The 18,354-nt window shown below is 53.4% G+C and overlaps 3 protein-coding genes across 6 annotated transcripts in view; 1 reads left to right on the forward strand and 2 right to left on the reverse strand.

Moving 5' to 3' along the window:
• Positions 1-7,393, reverse strand: part of MAPKAPK3 (MAPK activated protein kinase 3) — a 38,543-nt gene extending 31,150 nt beyond the window's left edge. For 2 of the 4 annotated variants that reach the window (XM_085516597.1, XM_015874498.3), the window contains exons 1-2: positions 7,040-7,175; positions 6,344-6,660 (exon numbers count right to left, since the gene is read on the reverse strand). In XM_085516597.1, coding sequence (XP_085372723.1) covers positions 6,344-6,568 — 225 coding nt within the window. In that variant the 5' untranslated portion in view covers positions 6,569-6,660; positions 7,040-7,175. Of the gene's footprint in view, positions 1-6,343; positions 6,661-6,799; positions 6,939-7,039; positions 7,176-7,278 lie in introns of those variants that run through there. The other 2 variants (XM_015874496.3, XM_015874499.3) reach the window with 2 other exon arrangements.
• Positions 7,394-8,162: 769 nt separating this feature from the next.
• The window catches only part of LOC146758399 (uncharacterized), a 50,183-nt gene continuing 39,991 nt past the window's right edge, over positions 8,163-18,354 (reverse strand). Inside the window, exons 3-4 of the mRNA XM_085516613.1 lie at positions 11,583-11,668; positions 8,163-9,681 (exon numbers count right to left, since the gene is read on the reverse strand). Of these exons, the coding sequence (XP_085372739.1) occupies positions 9,661-9,681; positions 11,583-11,668 (107 nt within the window). The 3' untranslated portion in view covers positions 8,163-9,660. The remainder of the gene's footprint in view (positions 9,682-11,582; positions 11,669-18,354) is intronic.
• Positions 11,667-18,195, forward strand: CISH (cytokine inducible SH2 containing protein). The gene is made up of 3 exons (XM_015874506.3): positions 11,667-12,034; positions 14,867-15,093; positions 15,235-18,195. Exons 1-3 carry the CDS (start codon positions 11,988-11,990, stop codon positions 15,735-15,737), a joined length of 777 nt encoding a protein of 258 aa, XP_015729992.1. The 5' UTR covers positions 11,667-11,987; the 3' UTR covers positions 15,738-18,195.

Below are 18,354 nucleotides of genomic sequence, written 5' to 3' on the forward strand. Positions count from 1 at the left end.
AGAGCCAGAGCTGGAACAGCAAGATTTAAGGCCTGTGAACATTGCGACTTGAATAAGACTGGCTCCTCAGCCTGACAGCCTGAAATCACTCAGCAGAGATGGCCCGCTCAGGATGGCTTCTTTCATTTCTTTTTTGAACAATTCAGCAAACCAGCACTTCTGGGGAGAAACTTCATTGTACAAGGTTTTTTTATTTGCTTTTCCTCTTAAGACAGGTCAGGAAAACTTCTGCACAAAACACCACGCACTGCAAGGACTAAGGAGCGAGGAGCCTGTGCATGATTTATATGCGGAGCAAGACTTCTCTCCCCCTTCGCCCCCGAGGCATTAAAACGCCGGAGCATTGCAGCTTAATCTCATTTAGGGAGCTTTGAATCATCTTAAATACTTAGGAAGTCTGTGCAAAATACCACAATCCACGCAATTTCTTATGCCCTGCTCCAGACAGCCCAGGCCGCCAGCTCTCACTGGCAGCAATGGGGAGTTCTCACGGTTTCCAAGTGAGTAACTGGGTTATTCCTTCCATGCTGCCATTCCCTTCCCATGCATGACACCTTCTTATGGTACATGAGCCACAGAGGACACAGCTCAGACAACCCTGCTGCAATGGTGCTACTGGAACATCACCCATGATCCTAAAATCCGGCGTTGTAAAAAGATATTTAATATGGAAAACTCCTTAATGAGGAAACGTGCGTATCATAAAAGAAACAGGAACTCCTCCAAAGTCAAACAAATAGTACCCACAAAGGCATTTGAGGATGCAACATGTTGTATATGACTCTTAAATGAACGTTCTTTTTTTTTCCTCCTCCCTTCTATGCCATCACCTACAGTGAAGAAGAGAACAAAGATCAGCCTTCACATCCAAAAGACTCCTTGAAGAAATCCTTGGTCCTTTCCTAATCAGAGGAGATACTGATGGCATTACTGTAAGTAAAGGAGACAGAAGCGCACTTGACTGGTAGCTGAACTTTACAATTCTTCCCAATAGTTCCCCTGCAATAAAGCTAATTTGCAAAATCCAGTTACCTGTGATGAGACCCCTAGTTGGCATGAGTGAGCAGGGTTTTATTTCAGCTCAGTGGAACAGAAAGATTTAGACTCTACAGAGAAGAGGCAAAGAGAGCAGGCACTGAGCCCACTGATAATCCCTGCCTGATCACCACACGCACACACTTTGCCTTCCAGCACCTTCTTCCCAGCAGAAATAAGATACGTACCTACAGACCTCAGAGATTTGGGGTGAAGGAAAAGAATGCACCTGGACCTGCCAGGGCTTTGCTGCTACACAAGTTGGGGTACAACCTGTGCCAGCTTGCTAGTCTATGGGACAGCACTGCCTGTGCAAAATGGTGCCAATGTAATTTGTTTCATGAAATGGTTTAATGGTTTTACAGCATTTACCCTTCAGCTTGAACTCTGTAGGCTTAATGAAGTGCTATTGAACCTGGAAGGAACTTAACACATGCGGTTTTAATTCTTTCAGACCAAGAACATCCACATTTTTTAAGAGAAGCATTTGTTGTTTTTCAGATGAGGAGGAAGAGCAGTCAAGAATGGCAGATAATCATCATAAATTGATAACAACCACCTTTTCCAAAGTCACTGGTCCAACTGGCATTCTGGAAGGTGCCATTCTGGCCCAAGTGCATGCAAAGACTCAGGCCTGAAAGGCTCAAGCCTTGGATGACTCACTGGTTTAAAAACAATTCTTGCAGCAGCAGCAATGACCCACTTTTTAATTGACTGAATGTTATTTTAGGTATTTTATGCATATTTACGTAATGCCTACCAAGATTGGCACCAAAGGAGAAGATTCAAGGCCCAGTCTCATGCTACCCATATTTTAGGTACTCTTCCATACACTGGGGACTGCCGTTCAACAAGAACTTTTCTGAACTCATATTCTACACCATATCTGCCTTTGATCTACCAACACATAGCTCCTGGAGTTTATTACTCATACTCAGCTGTGTTACTGACGCTGAATTTACTGTAGCATGAGATAAACCAGTATAAATAGGTTTCAGGAAACATGGTAGGTAAGAGGGAACTACAGAAAACGTCACTTAAAATGCTGTTTTCCTCCTGAAAGACAACATCACTCCCACAAAGCAGGAGCTCCTGCACCCCACACAACGCCAAACCAATAATTACACTTGATTCTCCTGAACTCCCACCACAGCTGTAGCTTAGAACAGCATTCCTTGTTCTAAAAAGGTCGAAATGGTTCATTCCTGATCTGGTATAACTTTCGCTTCTTCTAAAAATGCAATCTACGGCATCCAAGATGCTTGATAACATTTCCTGCTCCACAATCAATCATCAGCCTAAAATAACCTCCGCTTTCCCCACATGCACTGCCTTCTCAACCACTGCATTCTCTTCCTTGATCACCATCTTATTTGAGGCAATGAGAAGGGTATTTTGGAAGTATCAACTATTACAGTAACTTGCAAACCAAATACTTTGGCTGTGACATCTCATGTTAGTGAGTAACCCTAGGCTGACTTCAGGGGATACAAGCAGAAAACAGACAATCCAGCAATTAACTTACGTGATGCAGTGCTATTTAATTCAATCAGAAACAGGAAAATTGAGTGAGAGGCAGAAACACAGCCCAGGACTAAATGAAATTAAGGTGATGCAGAACAGCTATCTTCCTCCATAGCAATTCCACTCTGAAATGCAGACCCACATCCCTCTGTGCAGACCTATGCGTGGTAATGATTTCATGCAGAATTTCTGTTACCAGCTCTTGCCTGAGTACAACATTATGCTAATATTCACGTGGATGGCAGTAGAGACTCCTACTCTATTATCATCATTTATATCATTCACTAAAAGTTCCTTGAAGCTAAAACACAAAGAGCCTGTTCACTTCTGTGTTTGCTTTTTGTTTTGTTTAATGAATGGGCTTCACCTATTTGCCTTCAAAGCAGCCAATCACATATGCTTTAGTAGGCACTCACCAGCACAGGCGTTTTCCAAGAGGCAGGAAATTGCTTAGCTCTCTGCTATTTGTCCTAGAGGATAAGACCTATGAGCCAGCAGGTCCGCTCCTACACACTGTGCCTTAGCCCCAAAGCCTCAGATGACTGCAAGGCAGTCACAGTGTGTGACACCTATGCTGCATTAGGGAACAAGCCCTTCAACTACAACTGCTACAATGTTATTCTTGAAAGTTGTCCTAGCATAAAGACCCAAATACTCCCAAAACAAGGTACTTAGTTATCCTGAAGCTCCAAAGATCTTTGTTTTGCTGCTGTGTCCAGGCAGTCCTTCCCTTTTCCTCCCCTGAAAAGCAGCAACATCTGTTTATTGAAGCTGAATAACGTGCCAACAATACACAACACGTTTCACATCCTGAACCATCCAACAAACCCTGGAAGGGGCAAATGCAGAACACGCCAATGCCACACAGCACAACAGTCTCTATCTCTCCCTTCTTGATGCCAACTCTGTCAGAGCCCTGCCTGCCACCTTCCTTTAAGATAAGGTAGGTCAAATGCATTGAAATTGACACTGCCCAGCGTGACTTTGTACAAATAAAGATTAAGAAATGAGGGAGCAGAACCAGGAAAGAACAAAGTGATGGATGATCTTCATGGGAAGGCAAGTAACCCATGCAGGCAGCCCAGCACTCGGTCTGCCCCTCTCCCAGAGGGAGGAACAGAACACAACACTCAGACTGGGGACAGAAGTAAAGTAGTGGAGGTTACACTGTGTAACGCCACAAGGTAAAGTGAACAAAAAGGAGAAGGCTGGTAAAGAAAAGCCAGAAATAAAGGTAACTGCATTTCACTTGGCTGCTGTTTCTGGATTGGAGATGGAAAGAGACCTGATGTTTTCTACTTGCAAGGAAGAAACGAAAACACAGCTGCCCTCTGGAAGGTCATTCCTGGTCCTGCAGACCCACTCTGTTTATGCTCCTGCCCTTCTGGAAGCAGCGCTGCTCATCCAAAATGTCCCTGTGCCTGTGATGGTAACCAGCTCAGGTTTTCCGCAGCAGGACAGCAATGAATGTGGCGTTTCAGTCCAGCAGAACAAAGCTGACAACACATTTTAAAAGTGCGTAGCAAATCCCAACGCCGAGCAGAGGCAGCTAAGCCATGGAATGCTTCAGGAACACAACCACAGCCCTGCAGGATCTCTGAGAGGCTGTCCTGAATTTTCCTGCTCTAAAGTGATTACTGGCATTCTAACTAGCTCTGATTATGGGCACAGATGAAAGCTGACAGCAGGGACCTCCCATTACAGCGTGTAGAGCTGGACTGACACATGGCTCTGGGAAGGAGCATTTTTGCCTATTTGAGCCCTTTCCTCTCGAGTACCTCAGTTAAAATTCCTTCCATTGAGTAATTTCTATCCAGACCCCGGCTGCGCTGGCTTTGTTCCCACATGAAAGAAAACCTGCAGGCAGAAAGCAATGCCATCTGCCAAGTCAGAAGCTTCTTTAATGGACAAGCATGGTGTGAAGGGGAACAGACTATCACACTCCATCTCCAGCAGCACAAACGATGCGATTCTCTTCCCAGGAGCATGTTCCAGTGAGCTCCTCCTCACCAGCACTATCTCTCCTCAAACACAGATACCAGTGGATGCTGCACAAACAGCCCCCAGGGAATATATAAAAACCTTAAAGAAAGTCACTCAGTACATTTTTCCCCCCTCCTGCTCAACTTAAAGCCCAGCCTGTCCATCTTCTCCACCTGTGAGATCAGGCTGCAGCAGCCTTCACTTCCCATACCTGCAGCTGGATGTCAGTGCACCCATTGGCACAAGCAGCAGCAAGTCCAGAGCATCAGAGCCCTGCCATCCCTACACACAGCCACACACACAAGTTGCTTCTGAGGAAAACATTTTCTAAGTTCCCCTTTTAATTTATAATAAGCGTTGTGACCAGATGCTGTGCTGTGAAGTCTCACCCGGTGCTGGGGAATGCAATGGCCCTGCCCAGGTTTCACAAGAAACAACAGAGAAACTTCTCTGAAAGCCTTCATCCATCCTTCAGTGCAGAACGCCGGGTATGGAAGTTATGTTGAAAGCACCTCAATTCACTCACTTGGTGCAGAATATTTCAGCAGAAGGATCTGAGTGAAGAATCGCACCTCAGAGCCACAAACCCAGGTAGGTGCAAAGCCCCAGCACTGCCCATTCTATGGGCCAGAACTTCCCATTCCCTCCACGATAAACTCAGGTGAGTCAGTTATGTGCAGAGAGCACAAAAGCAGCGATAAAGAAAAAATGAGAGCATTGGAAACGCAGCCATTAATCAGCACCTTGTGACAAGTTTTTCTAGTTTATCTGCCCAATTTTGGGTTGTTTTTTTGTTTCCAAGTGTTTCCAGTCTCTGCCACCAGACAGCAAGGACTGTGCCAAACTACAGCTCTAACCTGACTGAGGTAAGGCCACGTGCAGCCCTTGGCTTCCAGCTGCCACCAGGTGCTTATTGAGGCTTAAGAAACAAATGCACCCCTCAAGCACCTTAACTAATCATGTAAACTGCAGCAAGAACTCAGCAATGCCACCATGTCATTCCCACAACATTTGCTTCAGCTGTTTTCAGTCCTGCTGTACAGCACAAACGTGCTTTGCATTTGGGCCATTTATTTCTCATTGGATTTTGAACCACGTGGTCTAAAATCATCAAGGAAACCTCGAGGTTAGAAGCCAGAAGGCAAGTGAGTTTAATGTTCCTGAGTTAACGGTCTGTGTACTTGTGTTTATCACTACAAACACTCACTTTCAGTTCACAGCTACCTGCCAGTACTGCCATTACCTGTGCTCTCCCAGGCGGTGCCCTTCTGGAAACAGATTACAAAGATAAAGAGGAGAATAGAGTGAAGTGGAAGCGCTCCTTCCAACACCAAGAGCGATCCTTCCAAAGTCAGGCACCTGTGACATCGAGCAGGGCCCTGCAGAAGGTCTTCAAAGGGAAGACAGCCTGAAGACCAACGAGCACCTAAACCCTTCCCAGCTCAGGCCTATTGAATTGCAGAGACCCAAGGCAGCTTCCTTCCCCACTGTTGCATAACGCATTCATTCAGAATCCAGCACGTTTCCTCACAGCACACACCCAGACGTTCTCCTCCCCGCTTTGTCTCTTAAATACAAACACGAGGCTTTTGCCACTTGTAACGTTCTCCTCAATGCTCACATGGATTATTCTGGGAAAGACTCACAGACAGACTGTTATCCCATAAGCAACGTGAGCGTCTCCAGGCTGGAATCCCTCACCACGCAGCTCCCCTTGTAAAACGTCAGTAGCAGAACAGGAGAGTAACATGGCGTTAAGTGAACCCCAAAGCACCAAGATAAAGGGGAATAGCCCACATACCTTCAGAGCACACTTGCGCCCCGTCTCCTTGTGGAAGCACTCCAGTACTTTGCCGTTGATTCCTAACCCCAGCACCCGCTTGGACAGCTTGTAGTCGTCCGTGACGGAGTGTTTCTTTATCTCTAGCTTGACGTGGGCCGCTCCCCCAGGCACGGGCTTCACGCAGCTCCTGCTCTCCACGTGGCTCTCGGGCTGGGATTCCTGCTCTCCTCCATCTCGTTCCATAGCAGGCGACAACCCGCGGCCACCGCGACGCACTCCAGGCGACCCGTGCGCTCCGTGCTCAGCTCACACAGCGCTCATCCAGCCATCGAGTCCTGGACACACACGAGGATCAGCGCCCACCGCCGGGATCGAACAGCCCTGCGCCCCCCGCAGCAGCAGAGAGGCGCTCTCGGAGCTCTCAGCCCGCACCCAGAACTTTCTGCCCCGCCGCAACACGCGCCGGTGCCAAACCTGGGACCAAAGTCCTCGGCGGAGCCCCGCGCTCACAGCGTTTGCTGACGCCTCGTTTGGCGCTGAGAACCCCCGGTGGCCTCCCCCGCATCCAGCGCCGCGCCGGCAGCCCCCACCTGCGGCCCTCGGCAAGGCGGGGGGAAGGGAGACACGACGGGCGCCGAGCCCGACACCTGCCCTCATCCCGCCCCGCCGGGTGACACGGCTCGGGGGGGTTCGGACCCCACCGGAGGACGTTACCTGCCCGTGGCGGCGCGGCCCCGGCCGACGCTTCCCGGCGCGGAGTCCCGGAGGGCGGGCGCTGCCTGGGTCCGCCCCGGGCAGGTGCGCACCGCCCCCCGCGACGAAGGGGGGGCCCGGCCCGAGGGGAGCACAGCGGGCGGGCAGCGGGGCGCACGGCCGGCTCGGTACGGGGGCGGTGGGGGAAAACGGGGGCTGAGGGTGGGATGTGCTTTGTGGGGGTGAACTGAGGCATTCACGGGATGGGGGGGCAGCGGGTGGCGATGGTGGCCGGGAATGCCCCAGAGCGCTCCGTGGTGTCACCGGAGCTGATGGGAGACGAAGAAGGTGGAAAAAAAAATCCCTGAGAAAAACAAAAATAAGGGGGAAGGGGGACGGAAATAGGAGAAAGAAGCGGCGGGGAGGAGCGGCTGCCGTGACGGCCGCGGGTGGTGCCGCAGCGCGACCGTGCGGCTGTTGCCCGGAGGAGCGGCTGCAGCGGCGCACGGGGCAGCACGGAGCCACCGACCGGGCTGTAACCTACGCCCGCGGATGAGCCGTACGGGGCTGGTTGATGAGGCTCGCTGCTAATTGCACACACCTGGATCTACGACGAAGCCTTTCCAGCCCCGGCCCAGGGACCAAACAGCCTCACTCTGCAGCTGAGGCAGAGCAAGCAAATACATTCCCTTCCTCCCTGTGATCGTTTCATAGCTTTGTAGGTTGTCCGGGCACAAATTGTACCGCTGTGCCAGGCAGAAGCATAGCACTCCGAATTATAGCTGGCAGGATCACCAAGTCCCGTTGTCCATCCCTCCCCCCTCCCAGCTCAGGGCCACATCCCCACGCTTCTGGAGCACCTCCATGGACGCTGACTCCCCCAGCTCCCCGGGCAGCTGTGCCTGTGCCCGACCGCTCTTTCAGCACCGATGTTCTTCCTAACATCCAACGGGGACCTCCCCTGCTGCAACGTGAGGCCGTTCCCTCTGGTCCCATCGCTGTTACCTGGGAGAAGAGGCCGATCCCCACCTCATTACTGCCTCCTTTCAGGGAGATGCCTGAGGTCTCCTATGAGCCTCCTCCTAACTGGAGGATCCCAGGTCCCCCCACCACACCTCCCAGGATTAGCAGTGCCTGGCACAGCTTCCAGTTGGAAGGCAAATGTTGTTTATTTATGGATATTTACTTTTTGAAGTTAAAAACAACCACAGTATCGTTACATACTAAAAGCCCTCTGTGGCATTAAGTTCTTTCATCCTCATAAAAATCCCTAAATCTGCACATTAAATATTCACCCTGTTTTTACCAAAACTACCCAACAGCAACAACACACTGCTGCCATCAGAAAGATTAACACAATGGAAGGGCAGTTTAGGAGCATGACGGCAAAGGGACTAACATGGATGGAATGGGATTTCAAAGGAAAAGTAAAGATGCCCACGCTCACTCACCTCCAAAGATCACAGAAAAGACTCCACTGATGAGGAATCTCCAACCAAAGATCCTTCCCTAATGGGGATCAGCTCTCAAATGAGGTCTAAGAGAGGTGCAGCCAGGCTTCACCCCTTCCCATTACACAGCTGAATTGCCTTCACCTGTGCTCCCAGGGCTGACTGGGTCCTTTCCCCAGGTGCTCAATCAGTGGTTCAGGGTGGGACTCAGCAGTTCCATCCACACACACACACACACAAAAAAAAAAATAAATAAATAAATAAAATCGAAAACCAACCCCAACCCATCCTTATTTTGTGAGGGAATTGAGTAACCCAGCTTGTCTGCTTTGCCCCACTGTAGGAGCAGAGTTTATTAGGGAAAATCTCCAATCACAAGGCCCCAATCTTGCACTGAGCAGTGGGGCAGCACCCACCTCAGTGCTCCAGCCAGCACACAGCTGGTGCTGCTGCTCCTGGGTATCACAGCTACCTGCTCTGCACAGACAGAGCTTAATGGCTCAAATACCATTACTTTAGGTGGTTAAGGTTAATTTCAGTTGTCTCATCAGGTGATTTTTGCTGCCTTTTTCCTACAATTCGGTAATAGCGATATCAGGTATCAAAGCCAGTTCAGACTGAACTATTTCATTTCTCAACAAAAATGAAGCAAAACAAAACATCTCAGTTTGCTGTCAGGTGGAGAGCGAGGAAATCTGGGGTCACCAAATCCTCGGGGCCGGTGTTGGGACAATGATACCTACCTGAATGCTGCAGTCACCTGAATTTATCTCAGACCAAAGGGATTGGGCTGGGGTCGGTCCTCACACAGCAATGTCTCAAGGAAATCAGTGTTAAATGCAATAAAGAAGATGCCACCAGCAGGTGAAAATGCAGAGTGATGTTTTCCTCTGAGACATTTCCTGCCCTGGGTGCCATCGGTGTCAGTCCTCCCCTGGGTGTGTTGTACAGAGGGTTCTCTGTGCTGTCAGGCTGGAAGTGGGGACAGAGCTGTGAGGCTGCAGCATCCTCTGTGTATTTCTGAGGAAGTTCTTCAGAAAGCGCCGTGTGTGTGTGTCTGTGCTGTGGGAGGAAGGGCAGCTCTGCAGGACGCTCCAGCGATGCACAGGAGGAAACAGAAGCTGCTGTGTGAGCTCCAGGTTGGGCTGTGGTGTGTGATGCACTCTGAAATGTGACCCACGCATCTGTCCTTCAGTTCTGCTCTGCAGGTGTCTGCCTCAGACCCAAAGAAGCAAAACAAAATAAAACAGAAACAAATAAAAAGGAAAAGTGAGGAAGTCATAATATGGTTTCTATAAGTTACAAACCCCAGCCCTGAACCCAATGCTGTATCAAGGCCACCCATATCCTACAGCACGCTGTGCCCTGATGCACACAGGTCCTCACAGCGCTATGGGGAGATGCAGTGGGTCTGAGAGCTGCGCTGACTGCCAGCATCTGCATTACAGACACTCAATGGGGGTGTTTGAGGCCACGGGGCACCTGCAGAGGGACATGTGGACACCATATGGACAGGTTGGATGGGGCCCTGGGCACCCTGCCCTAATATCAGATCTGGAGGCTCGTGGTCCTGCCCGCAGCAGGATCCTTGAGGTCCCTTCCAACCCAGGCCATTCTATGATTCCCATTTGAGCTGAAAGAAGAAATGCAAAAACGTTTTTGTTTTTCCTTAGAAGCATCATGAATCAAAAGCGTCATCAATCCTCTCATCTGCGGCCAGGAGATGGCGCTTCATTTTCTGCTGCAGAGGAGCGCAATGAATTAATCTCTCGCCGATAGAGATCCCAGCGCAGGGATGGAACGGCGGCCGTCAGCCCCAGGAGCCGCAGCCCAGCGGGTGGTGCTGCGGTGCTGCGGTGCTGCAGAGCGCTCGGGGGAGGGCCACGAAAAGCCACCGCCCAACACGGGGACGCCGCGCTGCCCCGCAGGCAGCCCGCAGATGGAGGATATCGGTAGGTGGAGCCCGATTCCGCCGCTGGGACGCACAGACCGAAGGCTCCGGGCGCAGCGCAGCACGAGGTTGTCAAAGTGGCTCCGTTAGGTACGAGCGGACCCTCCCGCTCCCCGCAGCCGGGCCGGCACCGCAAGAAGAGGGAGGGATGAGCGCTGCTCCGGGCCTGAGAGGGACGTTCTGGCTGCAGGAGCCGCCCTGGCCCCGGTCCGATCCGCTGCGGCTCCGCTGCGCCCCGTGCTCGGCGGCTGCACTGCGCCCCTCCGGTCAGCGGGGACGATGGGGGCAGGAGGAGGAGGATGGAGACGATGTGTTGAAAAATAAAGACTTTGATAGGCCCAGATGGGCGTGAGGTCTGTGTATCGCCTGGCTTTGCCTGGGTAATACCTACAGATGTGGGCAGCTCTGTGTGTTTATTTTTTAGATCGCTCCGAAAGTAATGCCTCCCATTTATTTGCATGAAAACTACAACAGACACAAAGAACACAATACCGCTACTTAATAGATCAATTTCTCAGCTACAAAACGCGATTATTTCAACACAGCCACCGCCATTAGCTGTGCTTTTTTTTTACCAGCGATGATCAGCAGTCTGCGTGGTGACAACCTGCACCACTGCTGAGCTGCAGCACCCACCGCCCCACTGTGCCCCATCAAAGTTCACCAAGTGCCCGTGGATGTCAGGGGATGCCAATTATTTTCTGCATGGAGGCATTCAGCCCCATATCTCTGCTCCCTGCACACTTCCATGTCACAGCGCTGTTCTGTCACACCACCCCTCTGCTGTCATTACGAGGCATTACTTTCGGAGCAGCCCCGGCAGAACCGCACCGACACCCGAGGTTACAGCCGGGATAAGAGCGTTCGGTCCGGTCCGGGCGGAGCCCCGCGCATGCGGCGGGCGGCGGCGGCGCCCATTGGTAGCGGCGGCCCCGCGTTCCTGGAAAGTTCTTGGAAATGGATCAAAGGCGTTTCCGCGAACAGAGCCGAGCGACGCCGCGGGGCTCCGAGCCGGACTGGGTCGGGTCGGGCCGGGAGGAACCGAGCCAAGCTGAGCCGAGCCGAGCCGAGCCGAGCCGAGCCGAGCCGAACTCAACCCAACGCCCCGAGCGGCCCCGCCCGGCCCCGCGCTGACATCACGGCGCCGCGCCGCTATTTATACCTGCCGCTTTTTTTTTCTTTCTCCTCGCGTGGCTGCTATCGGAAGAGTGATGCGAATACAATGCGATTCCAGGAATCCCTCGCTTCCTGGAACAGATTAAAAGGGGCAAACAAAAGATTACTTAGCGGGTTTTTTTTCTCGCCGAGCCCCAGTACTTGTGCAGCCCGGGTCGAGACGCGCGTCCCTCCCCAGCGCTCTCGGGGACCGTATTTATTCCTTCACGTCTATTTATTATTAACGCCGAGCGCCCCCAACGCTTCTTTCTGAGCGCGCTCCGCTGGAGGATCGGACCGCACCGCACCGCTCCGTACCGCACCGCTTCACCGCCGCCTCCGGAGTGCGGGACGGGGCACAGCGCGGCCGGGCACAGCGGGGAGGACGGGCGCTGCCCCTGCCGAGACCCTGATGCTCTTCCCCTGGCCCGGGAGTGACATGATCCTCTGCGTCCCGGGGTAAGTGCGGCCCCGAGTTCCTCGCTTTCCGCGCGTGGTTCGCCGCTTCGGGGTGGGAGGAGGTGGAGGACAAATCGGTACTAAGCGGACGTGGGGCGCCGGCGGGACCCGGCGGCGCTGGGAGCCCTGCAGCCCCGGAGCGTTGTGCGCTGCTGAGAACATCGCCGTGCCGGACAGCGCGGTGCCTTCCGAACCCAGTGCCTTTCTGTGCCGGGTAGTTGGGACGCAGCGCGGTCAGCCCGCGGGGTCCCGGGGCAGCGCTCGCTCTCCGCTCCCCGTGCCCCACTCACGCTTCCCCAGCGCTCTGCTCCACGGGCGGCGGAGCTCTCACTTACCGACCCCTCCCCTCGCTCCTCTTCGCTCTCGGTTCTCACCGCCCCGGCGAAGCGCGTTCACCGCTCGGCCCGGGGCACCCGCACCGGAGCCTCCCGATGCACCGCAGCTCCGCAGCCGGCCGTACCCCGGCTCCTCCCGGTTCCCCCCTCCCGTGGTCGCTCCCGCAGACCCGATCCGCCGTGCGGCCCCGCGGTCCGTCGCCGCGCTGCGCTGCGCCCTGTTCCCGAGTTTCACCGAGTAGGGCAGTAACTGCAGAGCCGAACTCAGCCCTGAGCGGAGGATCTGTTTTCTGAACTCTCCTTGCCCGGGCGCTGGGACACACTCAGGGCTGGCGTGCGGGGACGCTCCGTCTCTGCTTCTCTCTAGTCCCCTCTGCCGCTTTTCTACGTTTGTTTTCCTCCCGGCGCAACACTCGTGCCCACCACCCGCCCTGATCTCCGCGTTCTTCTCCCCGCTTTCTTTCCTACAGGCGCTTATTTCCAAGCATTTCCCCACGCAGGGCCGAGTGCTCCGTGCCCGCACACCCGTCTCCTGCGGCTCCTTCCCAGCAGACCCTCCCGCAGCGCTCCGCACATCGCTGCCGGCGGCCACTGCCCCGTCCCTCTGCCGTCCCTCCCGTGTCGGAGCCACTCTCCCCGCTCACAGCCTCTCTGTGCCACCACCTTCCCTATGGAGCAGCTTACCGGGATGATTTAACTCCCCCCTGGTCCCATCGAGTTGCTCTGAACTCCATTCCCAGGGCACAAGGCAGAGGGAAGGAGATGGGAGTAGAAAAAGGAAAAAAGAAGAGTATGGTTCCATGCTAGGGACAAAAGAAAGTTTTCCTCGTGTTCAGAACTGGTGGGCCAGAAAAGCTGCCAGGAGAACTTAGCAAGGAGGCCTGGAATTGGGACAGTGGTACACAAAGGTGTGAGGTGGCAGAGATGTGGGCAGCAGGGAACGTCCATTCCCGGGAATGCAGGCAGCCGTGTGTTGGGAGAGTGCTGCAGAGAGGGGGACAGCCACGGGGCTTCAGGAGCGTCACCCCTTCCCCTGCAGCCACAGCTCAGGGGATGCCTGGGGGAAGCCATGTGCCAGCAGCCGGCACCGGGAACACCGAGCGCTCAGTTCACTGTGAGGCACAGAGAGCCACCCCTGTAGCACGGGATATGGGGGAGATAGGGGCTGCCCCATAGATAGGAATGAAGAAACGAAGGTCACATGCCCTGCGAGGCAGCAGATAGCCTGCTTGACTGAGTGCTGGAGGAACGCTCTTTTCTAAAGAGCCGTAGGATGGTGGGGGTTTGCCAAGTCTCACATAGGCAACAGTGTTGTCCCTTTGTAGGTGCACTGCTACCACTGGTTTCACACAGCCCTTAACCACTGTGCTGTTAGAAGTGCAGGCTCACAGCACTGATAGGCGCTCACTCTTAAATCATGGAGAAATCGCCTTCAGGCTCTGCCCAGCCTGCATTCCTCCCCAGCCCCTTCTGCTTCCCGCTGCTGTCCCCAGCAAACACCTCACAGCACGTCCAAGTCCGTCCCTGAAGGGCCATAGTTCATGTAAGGCACAGAAGGATCCGACGGGAGGGGAAGCACCGCAGCCTCAGCTCCTTCCTGCAATGCCGCAGGAGCAGCGCTGTCACCTCTGCGGTCCCCGCGGGTTCTGCAGGGCAGGGACAGCCCCGTTCACCTTTTGTTCTGATCGCCTCGAGCACGTGGGGGACACAGTGTGGGACACGGAGTGGCAGCGAGGTTTTGCTGGGGTGCAGAGCCGTGCCCTGGCCGTGGTGCTCAGAGCCCCGTGGTGTCCTGCAGTAACCCCGAGGTTGATGCTTACATCAATGTCCCCAGAGTGCCCTTGAGTGTCGGGGTCTGTTTGGTGCAGGGGTTTGGCTGAGCTGGGGTCTCCCATCACTCTGCTACCCAGGCAGCTCGCCCTTAGCACTAGCAGAACATTTCAGGGTCGTTTCAGTAGAAAGCAGGTAGGACACAACCCAAGCAATTCCCAATTCTGCTTCTAATTATAGTACAGAAAATGACTAACAGAGTCATTGAGAGATGCAGAAATGCTCCAGCTTGTAACCATGAAGCTGGAAAGCTGCTATGAAGCTCATTGCCTCTGAAACTACCAATTAAAAGCCAACATTTAAAATCAACAGATTTCACATTGCAGACAGAGCACCTTTTCCAAGGTGAAATAGGTCGATGTCTCCCCTGTTCCTTACGGCTCATCTTCAGCTACATCTTTCCTTCCAGAGCTGTGGGTGCCATGTCCCAGGCCATGCAGGGGCTGCGAGCAGCAGCCAGCCCACGGCAGGGCTGGGGATGGGGGCTGAGAGGTCCCTTCCAACCCAACTGTGCTGTGATTCTATGATCCCCATGTGCTGATCTCAGTGTGGAATGTAATGTTATTGCAGTCTGCTTGTAGAACATAGCATGCTGTAGCACAAGGCAGCATGCACCAAGCAGTCCTTCACGGCCAAGAGAGGTAATGTGCTGCGTCCTTTGTTTCAGACCTCACCCCTTGCTGGCAGAGGAGAAGATCCAAAGGCTGTCGCTGCACGGCATCGCGGAGGATCTGACGGAGCACATCATGCAGCCCCTCCCGGTTCCAGCCTTCCCAGAGGAGCCTGCGCCCACCTTTGCAGCACCGGAGCCAGACAGCAGCGCGCCTCAGACACGGGACCCCGAGGAAGATCTCCTCTGCATTGCAAAGACCTTCTCCTATCTGCGGGAGTCTGGTAAGAGCTGGCCTGGGGCAAGGGGTGTGGGGTGGTCGAATGCAGCACGCACCTGGCTCCAGCTCTGCTGCTCCCAGCCCGCTGCTGCTGCCCCTGTGGCATGCTCCTTCCCTAACAAATGCTCTCTGGGCACTTTTCCAGGCTGGTACTGGGGCTCCATCACAGCCAGCGAGGCCAAGCAGCACCTGCAGAAGATGCCCGAGGGCACCTTCCTGGTGCGGGACAGCACGCACCCCAGCTACCTGTTCACACTCTCGGTCAAGACCAACCGCGGTCCCACCAACGTGCGCATCGAATATGCTGACAGCAAGTTCCGCCTGGACTCCAACTACTTGTCCAAGCCCCGCATCCTGGCCTTCCCGGATGTGGTCAGCCTCATCCAGCACTATGTTACGTCCTGCACGACAGAAAGCAAGAGCGAAGCACCCTACCCACCGCCGGCCCCGCTGCCCCCTGTGCAGAAGGAGGTGGCGGTAGCGGCCGTGCACCTGAAGCTTCTCCGGCCGCTGGGCCGCCGGGACAGCATCCCCAGCCTGCAGCACCTGTGCCGGCTGCGTATCAACCGCTGCACGACCGAGGTGGAGCGACTGCCGCTGCCCCGGAGGATGGGGGACTACCTGAAGCAATACCCCTTCCAGCTCTGAGGCACGGCTGCTGCCTCTTGGGCACGTTGGGTGGGAGCAGGGCGAGAGAACTTGGCATGTCCTTGTCCCACCGGCACCGGGTGGGAACTGCACGGCACTGACTGCACAGACTGCACCGCCCTCCTCTCCCCATCTCTCCACATCCATTCCAACAGGGAGGAGCTGGCTGTCCCAACACCGGGGCATCACCTGAGCTCTGATCCTCGGGCCGAGCCAATGGCGGCCATGAGAAAGTGCTGTAGGCATGTGCACACTACTTGAATTCAGAGTTGCTGTGACACAGATGTTCACCTTGTTATTTTCGCTATTTATTTCCATGGCAGTTTCTCTCCTCATGATATTTTAAATGCACCTTTTATTTTATTGTTTCTTTTTTGTTTGTTTGTTTGTTTTGTTTTGTTTTGTTTCTTTTTGAGATAGAATTAAAGGCTCCCAGCCACCTGGCAGCCAAACACCTGTGGGAATTTGGATGTGGATCTGCACCCACACCTGCAGCAGGTCCCTGCTGTCCGCATCCAAACTCCTGCAGACTCCTGGGCTGTGGGGCTCAGCTGGCTGCACCCAGACCCAGCGCTGCAGGTAAGGAGGATTTTCCCTCCCAGCTGCAGGGGCTGAGCACTGTAACCTCAGAGCACACTGGGGCAGTTTGCACCTACCCCAGAGATGCACGCTGTGCACTGGGGGTACTGCTGGAGGAAGCCCTTCTTCCTCGAGAATTCCGAGCAGAGCTGCTGGATACTGAGCTTGGGCCAGGGAACACTCATCCTGTTCTGTCACCCTCTCCATCTCAGAAGGACATTAGTGACAAAATAAGGAACCACAAAGCCAGCTCTCCCACCTGCAGGCGGAGGGACTTGCTGGCAGGGCAGCTGGTGTGGGGTGGTGTTGTGAGCCCCGTTCCAAACGGTGCCTCCTTGACCGGGTTTGGGGACAGCCCTGCTGAGCTGTGCCAGTGCCGCACGGCTTCAGGCTATTTATTTATTTATTGGGGGGGTAACAAGTGACACGCACCTCAGCAGGAAGAGCCGTCCTTCCGCCCCGCTCACAGCACGCTGTGCTGCCAGCGCCATTCCCAAGCCATGTGGCTTCCATCAGAGCCCTGTTCTAGCACACACTGGAAACCGCGTTTAACTTCTTTCTCTGCCAAGGTCCAGACCTCTCCTCCCCCTTTTACAGACTTGCATGTTTGTTATCTTTAAATAGATGTTCTGCTCTGGGTTTACATCTCAGAGCCCATCCCTTTCATGCCCCTTTGAATGAGGCACAGTGGCTCTCTGCAGCTCTTTGCAGGGAAGCATAGGGCAGCTGGGCTCTGCCCTCAAACGAGGCAGAGCTCCTTCTTCATTCCACAATCCCATTTCCCCCCAGGCTGTAGGAGCCACTTCAAGCTCTAGGATTTATACACAGGACTGGAGAAACTGTTGATTCTTTTTCTCCTATAAGACTCTATACCTTTGTCAAGCTTGAAGCAATTACAAGAGTTCCTCGCTCATCCCTCCCTGGACCTCTCCAAGGCTCTGTGAATTATTAGAGACAAATCCCAGCTATCTCTGAGAACTGAGAGGAGGTGAGAAAGGATGGGACAGTGACCCAGGAGACAAGCTCAAAAAGCAGGTGGAGTTTCTTCCACCCTAAGTGAAAGTTGCCCAAAGGGCCGAGATGCCCCAGTGTGCTCAATCTGTGTACTATTTTTTTCTTCCCCACATTTATACAGGTTTGTGCTCTTGCAAGCTTTGTTTTTGATACTTCAATGATTGGCAGTGTGTGATGTCAGGTTGGCTTTTTATTGTACCCTTCCACTTTGCCCCATACGGCAGCATCCATGGGGAGGCACTGAATGAGAACTTAAAAGGCAAAACAAAAACTTTTTTTTTTTTTTTTTTTTAAAGTAACATAAAACATAAAACCACTGTCAAGGCTTCCTTTTATCCAAACACCTCTCTGCCTGAGGACACTGGGAACAAGGAAACCACAGCTCTGCCAGGAGCAGCAGTGATCTCAGGAAGCCCACATGGCTTAGCCACAGCCTAGGTTTGTACAGCACACATTACAACTCAGTCTGAGAAACGTGCAGCGGGAACAGGCAAGTTGTTCAGCTCTCCAAAACCTCCTGCCTACTTGATCTTACCTCTGCCAGGGCAATGGGGAAACCAAGCTTGCAGGTTTGACCTCATTGCCCACAGGAGAGTGCAGCTAAGTGGGCAGAAGTGTGTAAGGAGAAGGAAGGGCTGGTTAACCACCAGCAGGTGCTGAGCTGGGGGCTGTAAGCTCATCTGGGCAGGGACCACCTCCGTTGTCTGTACCGCATCTAGCACAATAGGGTTCTCTAGGTGCTACTGCAATACAAGGATTAAACAATAACGTTACTCCAGAAGTCAGTTTCTTCTATCTTGAACAGTTTGTTAAAATTCACTGAACTTGGATTTTCAATAAACATTTTAAATATATTTTAAAGCCACTCAGTGTGTAAGTCTTTGGTGAAATCCAGATGGATGAGTGCCTTTGATAGTCACAGAGAACCTCCCTGGGGAGGCTGGGTAGTCTTGCCCATTTCTTTTAAACAGCTGAAAGGGAAAGACCTTTGTAGCTGTCAGCAGTGTGGCCTGGGTTCTGCTGC

The sequence above is a fragment of the Coturnix japonica genome, chromosome 15 (genome assembly GCF_054131305.1).
Source record: "Coturnix japonica strain WE chromosome 15, WE-NBRP24, whole genome shotgun sequence".
Taxonomy (NCBI): Eukaryota; Metazoa; Chordata; class Aves; order Galliformes; family Phasianidae; genus Coturnix; species Coturnix japonica.